Source organism: Mus musculus, chromosome 3 (genome assembly GCF_000001635.26).
Source record: "Mus musculus strain C57BL/6J chromosome 3, GRCm38.p6 C57BL/6J".
NCBI lineage: Eukaryota > Metazoa > Chordata > Mammalia > Rodentia > Muridae > Mus > Mus musculus.
Genome location: NC_000069.6, coordinates 36,977,099 through 36,997,139, shown reverse-complemented (window position 1 = coordinate 36,997,139; position 20,041 = coordinate 36,977,099). Strand labels below are relative to the sequence as shown.

Genomic DNA, 20,041 nt, shown 5'->3' with positions numbered 1-20,041 from the left:
GTTAGAACTGGGCTCTGATACAGGAAAGTCCATGTTTTCTTACTTTGCCAAATCCAAAAGCTCAATTTACCTTGTTTCTATTTCTGGTAATATAAAGATTGAAATGTTCAGAAAACTATTTTAATAAACAAACTCTGAAATGTAAAGAGTTGGAATACATATATCCTTAATACAACATTGTATTTGAGTAGGTTTATTAGTGCTTTAAAAATTAATGTAATTTACCATGTTAAAACAAAAAAGAGAAAAAGACATTTTTATTCCAACAGATATGGAAGAAAGTATTTGTATTTAGTCACCAATTATTTTTTACAGAAATTTCACAGCAGAGTAAGAAAACAATCCCTTTTGTAAATGTGACAAAGGAAATCTATGAAAAACCTAAGCAGTTATCATTAATTTTGTAATAATTAAATAAAATTTTAATAATTAAAATCATTAATAAAATTATTATTACACCTTAAAAACTGGAATTAAGACAAGGAAAAACCAATAAAGAAGAGTAAACTATTTTATAAATGGAAAAAAGGATGGAAAGATGTTGGGAGGGTAATTTCACATGGGTGAACTTAAAGTTCCATGTTACCTGTCATCCCATGGCTTCTCATTCTCCCCATCTTGTACTCTGCCTTCAGTGATGGTAAGAGTGCTGCTCCAATGGCTATGCCATCTAACATAGCGCTGAACTTGAGAACAATAGGCTTCTTCTCTAAGCCTTCTGGGAGTTGAGGAAATTCATTTGTTTCAATAGGAGTTTGATTAACACTTGTTGGGGTTTTTTCAGAAGGCAGTGGGGTTGCAATATCTTCTTTCATAGGCTGTGGGCTACAAACCAAAGCACATACACCCCATAAAACTATTAGAAACTACTACTTTATTGATAAAATTACTAGATTTCTCAGTGGAACAGAGCTAACAAATAATGATGACCTAGAAAAGCAGAGTAATAACTTGAGCCATAATTTATCACACAAGAACTAAAAACCTGGATAAAACAACTATGGAAAAATAGGCACTGGTTTCTGAGACATCAAGACACTGTTTCATCACTTTATAGGATGGGGAAAGTAAGCATGTGCATATGCATGGTGCATACACACACACACACACTCACATACGCACACCCATGCATGCACACACACACACTCACATATGCAGACCCATGCATGCACACACACACACTCACACACACATGCATGCACATACACACTCACATACACATACATATGCACGCACACACACTCACACACACACTCACACACACACTTACATATACACACAAGCACACACACACACTCACATACGCACACCCATGCATGCATGCACACACACACTCACATACACACACGAATACACACACACACATACACACACACACACATGCAGGCACACACACTCACATACATACACACACACATACACACATTCACTCACATACACACTCACACATGCACGCATGCACATACACATACTCGCATACACACACTCACATACAACATGCACACACTCACTCACATACACACACATGCATGCACACACACACATACATACACACTCACTCACATACATACTCACATACACACACAGACACACAGACACACACACACACACACACACACAGGTCAGAAAAGCATATGCTATGAATAGTGAAACATGCACAGAGACTAAGGTTACCGTGAAAGGTCTGATTTACTGCCCTTTAAAATGCTATCTAGCATGTAGACTGTCTTAAAAAATATATAGTAATTTCATAATAAAGGAATATGCAAAATTATGCAAGCTATAAATGACTGCTGCAATTTCTTAAATTTAAACAATGACTGAAAGTTCTCGAATTCATTAATTTGCTTTTTATTAGAATTTATTGTGATGCCAATAAATCTCTAGAATCTCTTTCTTAAACTTGCTGTTGACATTTCATATTTAGTATTGGTCAATGTGATATAATTAATACCTTATTGGCCATTGTAATATAATACTTTAATGATACATACTATGATTCTCCCAAGATGTCATTTGAATACTCTCTACCAGCTCCATTACTGTGATACTCAATGTTCACAGGAACTGCTCATTTGTTACGAACCTTTGTTATCACAGCAAAAATAAAAGATACCTTACTGTATAGTCACAGGCTATAAAAAATAAAATAGCTCACGCTGTGGAAGGCTGTCTAATAAGGTCTGAGATCTGCTTGGACAGCTGGTGAGAACTGCGGACCATCATGCTGTGTAAAGTGGCAGGGTGCTGAGGAATGTTGATGCTGATAGCTCCTACTTTGAACACTGCAGCGTTGTTTGTCTTCAGCCCTCTCTGGGCACTGTAGAGGGCTTGGGACTTGGCTATACTACACTTGACCACAGTTCTAAAAACAGAGGAGGAAGACTATTAAAACAGAAGCAAAGAAAAATTTTTTGAAAAATAACAAGAATATAAGATATTCTTATTCAATGAGTTAGGAGGAGAGCATTCATTTGTCAAAACATAGTCTGAAAAGTTATTCTAAAAGATATTAAGATATACTCATCTTATACTGCATTGAAAAGTCTATTATTTCTTTAGAATATATGATATTAAGTAAAAGCACAAACATTAGCAACATTTTACAAACATTAGCTCAAAAATTCCAGCTCAATTCTTCAAACATTAACAATTCTACAAACATTAGCAACATTTGCACACACAAAAAATTTTTTACTTTGATTTTTTTTTCTCACTCATAACCTTTTCCCCTCCATTTTAGTTTTGGGATCTAAAGAGAGACAAACTGCATACAAAAAAAAAAATCCATTTATGTACTTCTAAAATGGCATCAAAAAACCAAATTATTGAGATTGAAGTCATGGGCCTACTTTATAAAGGAAAGTGCTGGAGCACAGGAAAAGGCGTGGGAATAGGCCCCAGCATTGTAAAGTACGGTAAATCTGGAGAGCTCTGTAAACTGCACGCCTGTGAACCTTCAGCCTGTCTTTATGGACATCTGCCATGAATTTTTAACATACAGTGGGCATACCAAGCGTGCTGCAAAGTTTAGTCATCTTCCAGAGAAAATTAATATAGTAAAAATGGCTATCTTGCTGAAAGCAGTTTACAGATTCAATGCAATCTTCATCAAAATTCCAGCTCAATTCTTCACCGAGTCAGAAAGGGCAATTTGCAAATTCCTCTGGAATAACCATATCAGTCTTATACAAATCTAGAAGCATTACCTTCATCTCTACACCCCTGGCCCTACCGTGGCCTTCCTGCCTTGAACTGGCTCCAAACTTAAAAGACGGAGGAAGGTGGAAAAGTTTAATTTACATAACTTGTTTTGTGCTGGCTATCTCAAGTCAGTTTGCTTGAAATTTTCTACAATAGAAATGTGGAATATGCTGAATGGCTATATGCTATTTAGTCAATGATAAAAGATTTCTTTCCCACTTGGCAATTGTGTTATACATGACTGTCTCTCTTAACAGAAAACTTGGGACTGGAATGAGGTGGCCAAATGTGATGGTATCACAACAAAGACCATCACCTGATAGTTTTCCATTGCTGCCTTCGCAGAGCCTTTCTAGTACATAATATTCAAGCCCATAAAAAATTTTGATCATTGGCCACTAAACAATTCGCTCTAAAGTTTATACTGATTATTTTTTGGTTAAATACCCAGAGAACTCAGAAAATTGGAATTAAATTGTGGTTGTTTTGCTTTTCTGTTCATAAAAAGACAATGTTATACAGGCTATTTTTCAGTAATAAAATTAAATTTGTATTACTTTTAGTTGATCATTGAAGTGAAATAGAACATAATCCCAACAAATGGCTTTGAACTAATAATGTTTTATCTATGGCTTGTTATAAATAATGAAACAAATTTCATAAAATATGATGATTATACCAGCAGAAAACATAATATATAGATCACCTACTTATTCAATATATTTAAAATTTATTTTAAAAATGTCCAAAGACATAACTAATGCTAAACTAAATGCTAGCGCGCTGTAATGACAGGCTCACGTGGTGAGCGCCTACACATATTCCTCAAGTACAGCTAACTGCAAACACAGCAATGGTAAAATTCAAATATTCCAAACACAAATGCACATAGAGTAAAAGCCATAGATAAAACAACAAATTTCCCATTAAAACAAAATTATAAAGTTAAAACATGCTGATGCACTGTTAGTTTTTTAAAATTAATTTTTAATTAACAAAAACTCACCAAGTGAAAAATTCCATTATGATATCAAATAATATGCCCACAGAAGCACAAGAAAACAAAGTCTGTCTTACCTAAGAGACAGCCCTTACTTAAGCTTGACTAGAACATGAGATGGTGACTAACTATACACATCCCACAATGGTAATATAAGTACTATACTAGTCAGTATTAATCACAAGCCATGAAAAAGAATATGACATACAGAAATTCTTGTTTGGCTGTACTTGTAGGAGATGTAGGAAAATCTTCCAATCTACGGACGCAGATTCAAGAGAAGCAGGAAAACAAAAGGGAAGCAAATCAGCATTCACAGGTACATTGGTTACAATAGGACTGCATAGCAGGAAGCTCACGAATGCCCAGCTCCTAAGGGTTTCTTTCAAATGACTTTTTGAAACTACTTTCCGCATTCTATTTCATTTTAATTGCATTTGGAAATGCTAAAGAATAAATCCAAATAGTATTAACAAAAAGTCTTAAGACTACGAGTTTTGACAGTAACAAAGGAGTAACTTTTTTTTTTTTAAGATTTATTTATTATTAGCTGGGTGTGGTGGCGCACACCTTTAATCCCAGCACTCAGGAGGCAGAGGCAGGCAGATTTCTGAGTTCGAGACCAGCATGGTCTATAGAGTGAGTTCCAAGACAGCCAGGGCTACACAGAGAAACCCTGTCTCGAAAAACCAAAAAAAAAAAAAAAAAAAAAAGATTTATTTATTATTATATCTAAGAACACTGTAGCTGTCTTCAGACACTCCAGAAGAGGGCGTCAGATCTCATTACAGATGGTTGTGAGCCACCATGTGGTTGCTGGGATTTGAACTCAGGACCTTCGGAAGAGCAGTCGGAGCTTTTACCTGCTGAGCCATCTCACCAGCCCAGGAGTAACTTTTATATTTCAAAAAAAGCTGATAAAGGGGAAAGATAAGAAATATCAACTCTATATTATTTAAATTTTCATTTTATAAATGTTAAGTTCTACAAGCTGAGCGACTGAAGCCATTCTCTTAAGAGGTAAAACAGACGAGAAGATATAAGAAAAAGTCAGCATTTGGGGCATCTAAGGGAACTTGGCTCTGAGTCAATGGAACAATCACCAGTCTGCTTTCTGGGATGGGTTGCTGTAGGTGAACAAGAAAGACAGAAGCAGTGTAGTATGGAGATCTTCTGACTAGACCATTTAAAATAGTTTATGCTAATACTTTGATGTTTCTAAATCTCACTTCTTTTATTCCATAAAGTGGAGATAAAAATTACCTGGGCTCACAGAATTGCAAGGTGGATTAAGTAAATGAACAGGTCTTCAGTTCCTAGCCTACAACAGGAGTTTCATACATCCTCTTGTTTGTCCATAATGAATGAGAGAGATCTGTTTAACCATGGGAATTTCCTGGTCTTTTTTTTTTTTTAAAAGATGGGACGTGCCTAGGAAGTGCCTATGAAATAAATGATCAGTGATGATTCTAGGAAATGATCCTAAGCCACTAGGGCAAGAGTTAAGTCTGAGATCTTCTTTCCACCAGGCTCTGGCTTGTTTATCAATATCAATATGCTGTCTCTTGTGAGACTATGCCGGGGCCTAGCAAACACAGAAGTGGATGCTCACAGTCAGCTAATGGATGGATCACAGGGCTCCCAATGGAGGAGCTAGAGAAAGTACCCAAGGAGCTAAAGAGATCTGCAACCCTATAGGTGGAACAACATTATGAACTAACCAGTACCCCGGAGCTCTTGACTCTAGCTGCATATGTATCAAAAGATGGCCTAGTCGGCCATCACTGGAAAGAGAGGCCCATTGGACACGCAAACTTTATATGCCCCAGTACAGGGGAACGCCAGGGCCAAAAAGGGGGAGTGGGTAGGTAGGGGAGTGGGGGTGAGGGTGTGGGGGACTTTTGGTATAGCATTGGAAATGTAAATGAGCTAAATACCTAATAAAAAATGGAAAAAAAATATTGCCCAAGACAGGTTTTTGTATTATTTAGATTTCTAAAATAACTTTGAAAGAAGGGGTCAAATCTCCTATTTAGTGGTTATCTAGCCTGAGGACTATGCTTCAGGACATTAGCATAGCATTAATTATACTATCAAAGAAGAACAAAGTCTCAAAATATGACCTTAACTATTAAAACACTTCTAGTTATAACACAAAACTGGCCCATTGAAAAGAAATTAGAAATGAAGGCAAATACTACTAAGGATATAAGGTCATATGGTTAGATGCACTCCTCTATGCAAATGCTATGGATACCATGAGTAAATATTATCAACATCAGAATCATTCTAATCAGAACAGACCCAAGTACAGAACTTACAGAAAAAAATTAAGAACAAAGAACTAAAATAGAGTATATGAGTTTTGTTTTTAATTTGATTTTTGTTGTTGATGCTGTTTCCTTGTTTAGACAGATTCTTACTCTGTAATCCAGGGTAGCATGGGATGCAATATACAGTCAAAGCTGGCCTCTAATTTGTAACAAATGTCTTGCTTCAATCTCCCAAGTGCTGGAATTACAGGTGAGCTACCACACCTGGCTCGATACTGTCTCTTTAAAAAGGCTTAGTTTATACTGTAACAGATTTCACCTGGTTTGATACTTTCTCTTTAAAAAGGCTTAGTTTATACTGTAACAGATTTCAAAGGCTTTACTGTTACCTTTCTTAAATGCTAAATGACAAATCTGAAGTCTAGGTGAATAATGATTACTTAAAATTAAGAGAGTTCTTATTCTTTGAAATTTTAGCTAACTATTTAAATGACAGGAAAATTAACAACCTATATACTAAATAGAAATTTGTACCATGATCATTTTTCTTATAAGACAATCTCACCAGATACTGGAAATCAAGCATTTATTTAAATGAGAGGGAGTGAATTTAGGATAGGCAGGAGTAACAAAATCAATTGTTTTTTCCAATTGTATCTAGAAACACAGTATAATCCTCAAAATTTACATAGGATGACTTCATTCAAGGAATTCCAAGTTATTTATAAGTTGTAACAAGGAATAAAAGAAAACAGTAAAAATAAGCACACTTACTGTATATTTGGTGTGATCCCTTCAAGTAGTACAATATTAACCCCACCAATGTGAGCAGTAGCACAGGTCTCGGTCATCTTTTGATGCAAAACATCTTAAATATGAAAAAAATGTAATCTGACTTCTGAAAATAATTGTATCTGATATTAAAATTACTTTATTTACAATATATTTGATGACAAATGATAACTATAAATTATAATAAATGTGCTCAATTATTGTCAGACTACCTTAAGAAAATTTCCTCAGCTTACTATTTTGCATAAATATATGTATACAGAGTATACCTAAAAAGTAGAAATATGGAGAAATGCACTTTAACATGACTTCATGCATTAAATAATTTACTGGAATTAAATGGTCTATACCACATATGTGCTTTGAGAGAAAAAAAAGGAAACCAGATAAACTACTACTCTTGGTCCATATACCTCTTATGAAATTAATATATTTATTACTTGTAAATCTAAATAAAGTAAATATGTCATTCTGCCTGCTTTTCTCTTTTAGATTTTTTTCATACAAATAAATCCTATGATACAACTTGGAATGGGTAAATCTTAAACTGTCTTGGGGCTATAAAAATAACCACCAGCTCTTTAACATCAGTCATTTTCTGTTCTTTCTAGGTTTGTAGAATTAGAATTGCTACAATAAAGAAGAAATATAGCTTAGAGGCTATTGATAAGACCTATCAAACTTTGCAAATGTTAAATCTATTCATTTAGAAGTGAATGCCCATTTTCCAGATTCTAACCAAAAGCACCAATGTAATTCTTAATGTTTACTAAAACAACAGAAGAAAAAATTGGTAGTCTTAAAACGACTAAAGTTAAAAATTTACTTCAATATAGCCATCTTTTGCCTTGTATTTGAGAATTCGTGTGTTTGTATTTTTCTCAGCATTTTATAGTTTTTCACTTCTTTACATAATTTTCTTTAATCACACATAAATTTTCATGTAAAAATCAGTGCTTAACTTCTGTTTCATACTTAGGGTATGAAACAAAACAGCTAAAGAAGAGTATTTAATGAAAAATTTAGACTTTGTATGTTGGATAATCATAAAGTTAACAAGAACAAATGTTAATTCACAAGTTCCTTTTCTTGTACAATACAACCATGAAGAAAACAACACTGATATGAAAGTGAATTCCATACTGCTTTATCCACCGACTTAAACATTTAATTTTATTTTGGAATTTCTGAAACTGGGGTATATTTTACAAGCAATTTCATCTGACAGCATTATTTCCCTTGTGATACATATCTATGGAGCGTATTCAAACAGATGCTATCCTAGATTTCATGAACTATCACACCTTCTGTGACCATTTTAGAAATAAATGGCACATTTTGATTACTTTAGGGAAATTTTATATCCAGTAATAGAATTTTTGTGAAGTTCTTAATTTTTAAAAAAGGTACTAAAGTGAATACTAGATTATAAATTTCTATAGTGGCAATGAGGAAAAGCAAATATTGTACAACTTTCATTTTTCTTGAATTTTCAAATATTAGAAACACATTTCTTTCAGCAAAGCAACATTAAAGTATTAGAAAAGTGTTATACCTTTCATTTTTTCCTTAAGGGTGAAACTGCCATGGATCCTCTTCAGTTCTGATTCCATTGTCAGACCACCAATATCTGCCTCTAGGTGTGTGCGGTTCACCATGCCAATCCCAAACACAATTAATGTTACATGCTGAGGTTCAGAGGTTACCAGACTACGTTTCCTCTGTGTTTTAGTCAAGCTGTTGTTGTCTTGTTCATTCTCAAACACAACTCTACATGTTGGCTCTGTAGGACTCCGAACACCTTTTTAGTAAATGGAGATATATGGTTTGAGATTTGAAAAAACACAGCACAAAGAACATTCTAAATACTGTGCTAGCTTTCTTGGTTTCAAAGTCTAAAGTAGACTTTTCCCTCGTAGATGACTCAATTAATTTTCAACATCTTCTCTAATACCTACTGAAGTAAATGATCAATCTAGATACTTGAAATTAAGTTTGTCTGAATCCTTTAAAAGCAGTCTATGTCAGGGTCAAGGAGGAAGTATGCTGACAGAATATCTGAATGTCAGCACTATTTTCTCTTTGGTGACTACCAATTTCTATGCATTTTAATAATTTATACCATTAATATGGTGAACAGTCTTCTTTAGCATTTCTAGACAGAAAAATGTAAATCACAACAATGCTTGTTACCTGCTGGTCCAAATGTTTCTGAGGACTTTTCCAATATCCCTGTTGGATCTGAGATAAGTGAATAGAAGTTAAGCAATTTATACATATTCTGCCAGCATTCAGCAGAAGGCTCACTTTGCTCTGACACTGTGATGGAATCGGAATCATCCATATGAATCGTCATATGATCCACTACATCTTTTGAACCTTTCCTAGATACTTTTGAGGTTCTTCTTTCAGACCTTCCTAGTGAGTTTTTGTTTCGGGATTCCTTTTTATTGTTCTCATTGTTGGCCCGTTTGTTCTTGGCATTATTTACTCTGTTGCCACCATTGAGACTCCCTCTCGAACTGCGGCTGAAGTCAGATGAACGGAAATCCCGATGTTTTCTGGTTTTGAAGGTAGGCGTAGGGGAAGCTGATCCAGCTGTGTATCTACTAAGTTTAATGTCTGTCTGAGTTGCTTTGATGTCATCTATCATTGTACTGAATTGATGGATAAGACGGACCAGAGCCATATCCACATGCTGACTTATTGACTGGCAGGAAATAGTGAAGTTGCAATGGAAGGTGTTGTAATAGCGCTTGTTGAGATCATGAAAGGAAAGGGCACTGGTGGAGTTTTGCGGAGTGCACACTGACTTTTCCATTACAACAGCACTGATGCTGAAGGTTTCCAACATTAATGCCGGCTTGAACTCCAGTGGGGGAAGGTTCACATGGCCTTGCCTAAAATGTTCAAAGGGAAGGGCTGTTACTTCCTTTTGTGAAGAACTACATAGCATATTCTTATGCATTTATAAACATAATAACCTCCAAGGTGCACTGTACCATTAAGCAAGAGATTCAATACATTGCATGTTTGCACTAGTCTAGTCTGTTCATGGGCTAGTAGATAGCCTTTAGTTTTTCCTCTAATATTAACTAAGAAGTCAAAATCATTTGGCTTCTATTAAAAAAAAACAATAAAACAAACATTTTTTTCTTGCTATCTAATATCACATGTAATAGTATAGAAACTTAGAATTAGCCACAGATCAATTAGAACCAGCCCGTCATACTAAACTTAAAATTTCAAACTTAGTATAATCCTATTAGTTATTGGAATGAAAATCTTCACAGCTTCGTTTACCAAGTTACAAGTGGAAAGAAAAACCAACTGAAACAAAACAACACATTTAAAAATACCTAAAATCTTACACAAAAATTATTGTTACATCCCCTGACTTATCTAAAAACTTTGGGGTAAAAATTACAGTTATTTAAACATTTTATTTTTAAAAGGCACTCAACTTCTACCAACAATAATGATAAATCTCAAGTAAACCATCATGTCCCTTCTTTTGTTCCATATGTATTGTGAATATACTGCCACAAAGGGCAAATAAAACATGGGCCATATCTCTATTTAAAAACAAAAAATCAGAAAATACTTTGATATTCTCAACTCAAATATGAATTTATAACTAGAGCTGTAATTCCTTATTGAATAATGGCATTTATTATTAAATAAAAAGTATGCCACACGATAGTGTAATAATATGCACAGATGCAGACATTCACAAGGGGCTGATGGTCAATGTTCTGCATGTTGTTGCCGAAGGAAACATTGGATACTAAGACCCAGAACTCACAGAAGAATAAAATGTTACAAAAATAATCCCAAACAGAATGGTGACATAACAAATCTCTGAGAAAAAGCAAGTAAACAACCCAAAAAATCTGATATATGTAAGGATGACCAAAAGGAAGAAGAAAGTTTAGGACAGTCAAGAAAAGGAGAAAAGAATTCTGGGCATATGCTGAAGCAGTCCTTTAGGGCAAAAGCAGCAGATGAGTTAAGGACTGTCATGGACACTATGAAGCCAAAGCTACAATTGAACCTTAAACATACTATGTTCCTACACACACACACACACACACACACACACACACACACACACATATTTACATACAATATTTTGACAAACATTTGAAGGTTGTAATTTTTCCACTAATTTTTACAAATAATTTACAAGTTAACATGTCAACTACATCTAAGAGATACTGCATACTAATCTCTATGTTAAATGGTTTATTGCCAAGGCTTTAAAGTCAAAGTGAATGTTTATACAAAAAATTACAATCCAAAATTAATGTACAATAAATAGAAGAATAAATAGTGTGCTATAAAACAAAGAAATTAAGACTAAAATTAGTGGCTGAGGAAAGTCTAGTGTAGTGAGACCTCAAGAAACCAAGAGTTTAGAGTAAAACTGCAAACCTCTGAGCAGGCTGCCTATGAGCTGGTTCTAAGAGTGTAGAGCACTCAGAGTGCTGCCAGAAGCAATAGAGAGAGGAATATTAAGTTTGGCTAGAGAATCACAGAAAGGGAACTGTGGCTAGGTGGGTGGGATTTGGTACATGTACCACCGCATGGCATTTATGATACCAGTAAAAGTTTGTAACTTGTTTTTAATTATACATATGTGTTTATCCACAAAATCTGTATATCTATAGGCAACTTCTTATATCTTATATATTTTATATAATGATTATACAATGTAGTTGTATATACTTAGAAGAAATATATGATGTACTTGCATGTGTGTTCCTACACACATACATAAACATTTATAAAATATTTTGACAAACATTTTTAAGATTTTTCCATTAAGTTTTACAAACAGCTTATAAGAACTCTCTGTGTTTAACAGACAGAGAATACTATTTCTATGTTTCTGTATTATTAGAAAATCCTCAGATAATTTGACCTCAATTAAATTGAAGAAAGCCCTATATTCTATACATGATTCGTTTACAAAAATGAATTTTATTAATTTATTTAAAAATTTAAATATGGGCCACTAAGGTGGCTTAATGGATGAAGGCACTGGCTACTTAAGTCTGATGGTATCACTTCAATTCTGGGACCTACAAGCTGGAAAGAACTGACTCTCAGAGGGTATCCCCAAACCTCCATACAAATGCTGTCTCATGCCTGCACACATGAGTATACACATGGACACACACAAAAAAATAAATGTAATTTCATTTTTAAAAAATTTAAACAGAATATTCAAACTAAAATTCCAGTTTTCTTAAGTTTAAATTGAATATAAGTGATCTTTTACTCTTACAACTTGCAAAACTGCAAAAAAACCAAAACAAACAAACAACAAAAAAACAAACCCAAAAAAATCAAAAACAAAGCAAAACAAAAAAACTAAGACTTTTGGGAAAACATTATCAGAAATGTTACCTATGACCATATTTTAGGATTTCTGTCCATGTCAACAAGATACCCAAAGTAAAATTCCAACTTTCAAAGGAAGAGTCAAACCTGTTAGTAGATTTGAAAGTGCTTATTCAAGCAGTAAAGAAATGTAAAACTTACCCATGAAAACAGAATGGCAGTAACAGAAAGCTCATAGCTTTATCTGTCATATGTTACATATGTCTTCCTGTATATTTGTTTCTTATGGCTATGCTTTCAATGTGAATTTTACTCTATCCCTGGATAAAAATATTGTCTGAGGACCTGGAGAGGTAGCTCACTAGTTGCTATGCAATTATGAAGACTGGCGTCCAGATCTCAGCACTCATTTAATAAGCCAAGCATCCCATGAACACCTAAAACCCAGCTTTGCTGGTAGAGGAGGCTGGAGGATTTCTAGGGTTTGTTAGCTTCCAGCCTAGCAAAGAAATGATTAGCCTTAGGTTAGGGAGAGACTGTCTCATATGAACAGGTAGAACATGTTAGAGAACACCCGACATCCTCTTCTGGTCCCTATACATATATGTTTGCATACAATCACACAGACATGCACATATATAAATACAGCCACACCTACACAAATATGGTAAAAGTCAACTCAAAACATATGTTAGGAATAAACTGTCGGTGCAAAGATTAAAACCACAGACATAAAAACTTTACTAGTGAAGTTAAGCATATAGTGCTGAGTGAATTTATCAATATATCAATAGATATTCTTTAGAATACCTCATGTACTTTCTATAAAAATAGGCCTAAAATACTGTCTGATCCATTAATAAAATCAAAATTTTATTCTTAATAAAATATGATCATTACATTTAATAACTGGAAATTACCTTCTCATTGTTACTAAAATTATAATTTTAAAATAAAATTTTATACAATATGAAAAATACCTTCTTGCTCTTTTTCCTTTCCTGTCTTTAGCTGTGTCCGAATCTACAATATCTGCTCTGAGGCAGTCTAAAGTTCCTGAAAATGAAAGGTGTTCTCCGAAGTACATCCGGTAACAAAGGGGCATTGTGTCCTGTGACTGGATCCCTGTATGACTCAGAAGAGGTTTAAAAACAACCTGGAAGATATCAAACAACAGCATTAACATAGTTTATTGTTCACTGATAACTCTGTTCTTATACTAACGCATAATATCTATTACCACAAAATGAAACAAAACCAAAAGATATCATAATTGTTTTGATAAAAAAATAAATCAATTACTCTATAACTTCTCTGAGGGTAAAATAATTTAGATTACATTCATTTGTGCTTTTTAAAGGTCTATGGATACCCGTATATTTCTATTAAAACAAAAAAACAAAAACAAAAAAAACCTGGCACCAGACCTATTATCATAACTAACAGAGAAGCTAGTCAAAAGAAATGAGAATGCAAAATCCAACCCAAGGAAGTTAACTATCCCAAAAAACATAGAAAATATATTTCACACCAACACAAACAAAAAAAGACACACACATACACACACACACTCTCCCTACCACCACCTCCACCTCCACCTCCCTCCACCCCCCACCCCCCACCTCCACCTCCACCACCACCACCACCACCACCACCACCACCACCACCACCACCACCACCACCACCACCACCACCACCACCACCATCAAAATAACAGGAATTAACACTCATTGGTCATTAATAGCTCTCAACATCAATGGACTCAATTCGCTTTATTAGCGAATTTTTATTAAAGACACCTTCTGCTAGCTAGTCTGCTCCGCAGAAGACACCAGATCCTGGGGTATCCTAGGAGATCCGCTGCACTCAGAGCATTTGGTAAAAACCCGCCTGAAGTCCCACAGCTGCTTCTGGAAGCCCAGTGGACTCAGGTCCCATCACATCCAAAACCCCGGCCTGCTGAATAACACTCCCCTTCCACCTGGTCCTTTCTGCTGGGGCAGACTGCTAGCTAGTCTGCTCCCCTGAAGATACTACATCCTGAGGCATCCCAGGAAATCCACTGCACATAGAGCAACTGATCTCCAGCTAGTCTGCTCTCCTGAAAACACCACAGCTTGAAGGCATCCCAGGAGTTCCTCTACACAAGGTAAATGGACAACAGATACCAGTCTGAAGACCTCCCAGGTCCAGCTTCATACAGGAGAGCAGCTTGACTGCTCCTCTGAAGACCCAACAGTCTAAAGGCCTGCCAGAAGATCTACTGCAGCCAGGGCAACAGATCAGCAGCTTTTCTGCTCCTCTGAAAACGCCCATTCCTAGCCCACCCCCCTACCCTGCCCCACCGTTTGGAAGGTCCAACAGGAGGCCTACTACAGCCAGGGCTTCAGGTCTACCAGGAGACCAGAAGCAACCAAGGGACAAAAAAGGCAGACTACAGATAGAGTCACTCAGACCAGCAAGTACCAGGGATAGATAACTAGATGCTGAGAGGGAAGAGCAACAAAAGCCAATATACATGGGCATCATCAGAACCCAGTTCTTTCACCACAACAAACCCTGAATGCACCAACACACCTGAAAATCAGGACCTAAAATTCTATCTCATGAAGATAATAGAGTCCTTTAAGGAGGATATCAATAACTCACTGAAAGAAATATGGGAAAACAAAAGTAAACAGGTGAAGGAATTGAATAAAGTGATCTAAGACCTAAAAGTAGAAGTAGAAACAATAAAGAAAACACAAATGGAGGCAAACTTGGAAATGGAAAACCTAGGAAAGAGGTTAGGAATTACAGATGTAAGTATCACCAACATAATACAAGAGATAGAAGAGAATATCAGGTATAGAAGATACCGTAGAAGAGATTGACACAACTGTCAAAGAAAATTCGAAACATAAAAACTCCTAACCCAAAGCATCCAGGAAATTCAGGGCACAATAAAAGGACCAAATCTAAGAATAATCAGAATAGAGGAGATCGAAGATTCCCAGCTTAAAGGACCTGAAAATGTCTTCAACAAAGTCACAGAAGAAAACTTTCCCAACCTAAAGAAAGGCATGGCCATAAATGTCCAAGAAGCCTATAGAATACCAAATAAATGGGACCAAAAAAAGAAAATCCTCTCATCACACAATAATCAAAACACTAAATGCACAGAACAAAGGAAGAATATTAAAAACTGCAAGGGAAAAGTGCCAAGTAACATACAAAGTTAAACCTATCAGAATTACACCAGACTTCTCAAAGGAGACACTAAAAGCCAGAAGAGCCTGGTCAGAGGTCATGCAGATTTTAAGAGAACACAAATGCCAGCCCAGGCTACCCTACCCAGCAAAACTCTAAATCAACATAGACAGAGAAACTAAAATATCCCAGGACAAAGCCAAATTCAAGCAGTATCTATCTACCAATCCAGCCCTACTGAGGATCCTAAAAGGAAAACTACAATACAAGGAAGATACCTACACCAAAGAAAAGACAAAATATTAAGCATCTCATAACAAATTCAAAAGGAGAGAACCACAAGCACATAAAGCCACCCACAAAAACAAACATATCAGGGAACAACAGTCATCTGTCTTTAATATCTCTCAATATTAATGGACTCAACTCACCTATAAAAAGACATAAGCTAACAGACTGGATATACAAACATGATTCAGAATTTTGCTACATACAAGAAACACACTTTAATAACAAAGACAAACACTATCTCAAAGTAAAAGGATAGAAAAAGGTCTTCAAAGCAAATGGTCCTAAGAAGCTGGAGTTGCCATCCTAATATCCAATAAAATAGACATTCAACCAAAAGTTACCAAGTGTGATGAGGAAGGTCATTTCACATATATATCATAGGGAAAATCCACCAAGAGAAAGTCTCAATTCTAAACATCTATGCCCCAAATACAAGGGCATGCACAGTTATAAAAGAAGCTTTAATAAAGCTAAACAAACACATTGAACCCCACACAATAATAGTCAGAGACTACAACTCTCCACTCTCACCCATGGACAGGTCATTGAAACAGAAACTAAACAGAGAAACAGTGAAACTAATAAAGGTTATGAATCAAATGGATTTAACAGATATCTATAGAACATTTTACCTTAAAACAAAGGAAGACATCTTTTTCTTAGCACCTCATGGTACTGTCTCCAAAATTGACCATATAATTAGTCAAAAAACAACCCTCAACAGATACGAAAAAACTGAAATAATACCATGTATCCTATCAGACCACTATGGCCTAAGGCTGGTCTTCAATAACAGCAAAAATAACATAAATCCCACATAAAAGTGGAACTGAACAACTCTCTACTCAATGATAACTTGGTCAGGGAAGAAATAAACAAAGAAATTAAAGACTTCCTGGAATTTAATGAAAATGTTGACACATCATACCCAAACTTATGGGACACAATGAAAGCAGTGCTAATAGGAAAATGAATAGCACTAAGCACTCTGGTAAAGAAACTGGAGAGATGTTACAGTAGCAACTTAAGAGCAACCTGAGAGCTCTAGAACAAAAAGAAGTAAACTCACCCAAGAGGAGTAGAAGGCAGGAAATAGTCAAACTCAGGGCTGAAATCAACCAAGTAGAAACAAAGAGAAGAAAGAATCAACAAAACCAAAAGCTGTTTCTTTGAGAGAATCAACAAGATAGATAAACCCCTAGCCAAACTAACTAAAGGGCCCAGAGGCAGCATCCAAATTAATAAAATCAGAAATGAAAAGAAAGATATAACAACCAAAACGAAGGAAATTCAAAAAATTATCAGATCCTACTACAAAAGCCTATGTTCAACAAAACTGGAAAATCTAGATGAAATGGACAGTTTTCTAGACAGAAAACACATACCAAAGTTAAATCAAGAACAGCTTGAAGGAAAATGAGATTTTGTAACTTGTGATTCATGTAAAAGAGTTGTCTATGAGCCTGCATGCCAGGGCAGGGCTGTTGGACATTCCTAAGAACAGCTTGACTGTAAAGATGAAAAGGAATGCAAGGACAAGCAGGGCTATCTTGTCTGGGTCAACACCATCTGGCCAGAACCTCCCCTCTGTCTATTGCCCCTTGACGCCGGGTAAAGTCATACATCAACTGGTTGCTATGTGAACAAGATGAGCCCCCAGCCCACAGGAACAAAGTCCTGATGCCCTTTGGCTGACATGTAATCTTACTGTTAATGTTTGAATGAGCCAATCCCATACCTTTGTTGAAATTCCTTGCACCCCTATCCCTTTTTCCTCCATAAAAACCCCGAGCTCTTGAGATTCGGAGTCGACTCCCCTGCCTCCTGTGTGAGGTACGTGTCGGCCCACAGCTCTGCCAATAAAGCCTCGTGTGTATTGCAACAAGAAGGATTCTTGTGTGTTCGTGGGTGCACCCTATCCCTGGACTAGAGTGGGGGTCCCCATATCGGGGGTCCTACAAGCTAAACTATCTAAACAGGTCCATATCCCATAAGGAAATAGAAGAAGTCATTAAAAACCTTCCTACCAAAAAAGCCCAGGGCCAGATGGATTTAGTACAGAATTCTATCAGACCTTCAAAGAAGACCTGATACCAATATTCCTCAAACTATTGCATAAAATAGAAACAGAAACCCAATTCATTCTGTAAATCCACAATTACTCTGATACCTAAACTACACAAGAAACCAACCAAAAAAGAGAACTTCAGACCAATCTTGCATAAAATATCGATGTAAAAATATTCAATAAAATTCTTGCAAAGTGAATCCAAGAACACATCAAAACCATCATTCACCACGACCAAGTAAGCTTTATCCTAGGGATGCAGGGTTGATTCAATATATAAAAATCCATTAACATAATCCACTATAGAAACAAACTCAAAGAAAACATCACATGATCATCTCCTTAGATGCAGAAAAAGCATTTGAGAAAATACAACAGCCCTTCATTTTAAAAGTACTGTAGAGATCAAGAAGTCAAGGACCATACCTAACCATAATAAAAGCAATCCCACTAAAAACGGGACAAGGATACCCACTCTCCCCATATCTATTCAATATAGTACTAGCTAGCTAGAACAAGACAACAGTGTACCCCTGTTAATATAGTACCCCTGCTAGCTAGAACAAGACAACAAAAAGACATCAAGGGAATACCAATTGGCAAAGAAGAAATAAAGGTGTCATTATTTGCAGATGATATGATAGTATACATAAGCAACCCCAAAGTTCTACCAGATAACTTCTCTAGCTGATAAACAACTTCAGCACAGTGGGTGGATATAAAACTAACTCAAATAAATCAGTAGTCTTCCTTTGTACAAATGATAAACAGGTTGAGAAAGAAAGTAGGGAAACAACTCCATTCACAAATAGCCACAAATGTTGCTGTAAATAATTAAAAACAAACAAACAAACAAACCTGCTAATTCTCCATGGGGCAGGAAACATGCTTCTCCGCTCCTGCTGCTGCCAGCCAGCAACAGAGAACTTCAGACAGCAACAGAATACCCAAGGTATAGTCCACAGGATTCAAAAAGGTCAACAAGCCGGGTGGTGGTGGCACAGGCCTTTAATCTCGAAGGCAGATTATTGAGTTCGAGGTCAGCCTGGTCTACAGAGTGAGTTCCAGGACAGCCAAGGCTATACAGAGAAACCCTGTTTTGTTGTCTCAAACAACAACAACAACAAAAACCAAACCAAACCAAACCAAACCAAAAAGTTCAACAAGCTGAAGGGCCCAAGTGAGAACATCTCAGTCTCACTAGAGAGAAGAAAGCAACCACAACTGGGGAGAGAACCTGGAAGGAAAAGGAGACTTGGGATGGGAGGAGGGGGGACGGGGGACACATGATCTGGTATTGGGTGTGGGGAAAAGGACTGAAGGCCTGAGGGCCAGTAGAAAGAATGGAAACAGGCAACCTTGGGAGGTAGGAGGTTAGGGGCACCCTCCAGAATGTACCAGAGGTGAGACTCTCAGGACTCAAAGGGAGGGACCTTAAATGAAATGCCCTACAGTGGGAAGAGGGAACTTGTCGAGCCTACCTCTAGGAGAAAGGCAGGGCATCAAGTGAGGGATGGGATTGCTACCCCACAGTCAACACTCTGACCCGTAATTGTTCCTGTCTGAAAGAACTGCAAGGATGGAAATGGAGAGGAGCCTGGGGAAAAGAAGGCCCAGAGGCAGGTCCAAAGTGGGATCCAGCTCAAGGGGAAGCCCCAAGACCTGACACTATTACTGAGGCTATGGAGCACTCACAAAATGTGTCCTATCATGACTGCCCTCCGAAAGACCCAATAAGCAGCTGAAAGATTCTCATGCAGATATTTACACCCAACTAATGGACAGAAGGTGCTGACCCCTGTGGTTGAATTGGGGAAAAGCTGGAAGAAGCTGAGGAGGAGGGCAACCCTGTAGGAAGACCAGCAATCTCAATTAACC

At 36.5% G+C, this 20,041-nt stretch overlaps 1 protein-coding gene across 17 annotated transcripts in view; it reads right to left on the bottom strand.

The window, feature by feature from the left end:
* The window catches only part of 4932438A13Rik (RIKEN cDNA 4932438A13 gene), a 189,971-nt gene that overhangs the window by 55,894 nt on the left and 114,036 nt on the right, over positions 1-20,041 (bottom strand). For 16 of the 17 annotated variants that reach the window (XR_001783681.2, XM_006535446.4, XM_017319536.2 and 13 more), the window contains exons 46-52: positions 13,596-13,771; positions 9,463-10,169; positions 8,825-9,070; positions 7,252-7,345; positions 4,413-4,463; positions 2,159-2,365; positions 587-825 (exon numbers count right to left, since the gene is read on the bottom strand). Coding sequence is in view for 16 of the 17 variants with exons in the window: in XM_006535446.4 (XP_006535509.1) it covers positions 587-825; positions 2,159-2,365; positions 4,413-4,463; positions 7,252-7,345; positions 8,825-9,070; positions 9,463-10,169; positions 13,596-13,771 (1,720 nt within the window). In the remaining variant the exon portion in view is untranslated. The remainder of the gene's footprint in view (positions 1-586; positions 826-2,158; positions 2,366-4,412; positions 4,464-7,251; positions 7,346-8,824; positions 9,071-9,462; positions 10,170-13,595; positions 13,772-20,041) is intronic. The other variant, XM_006535450.4, reaches the window with a different exon arrangement.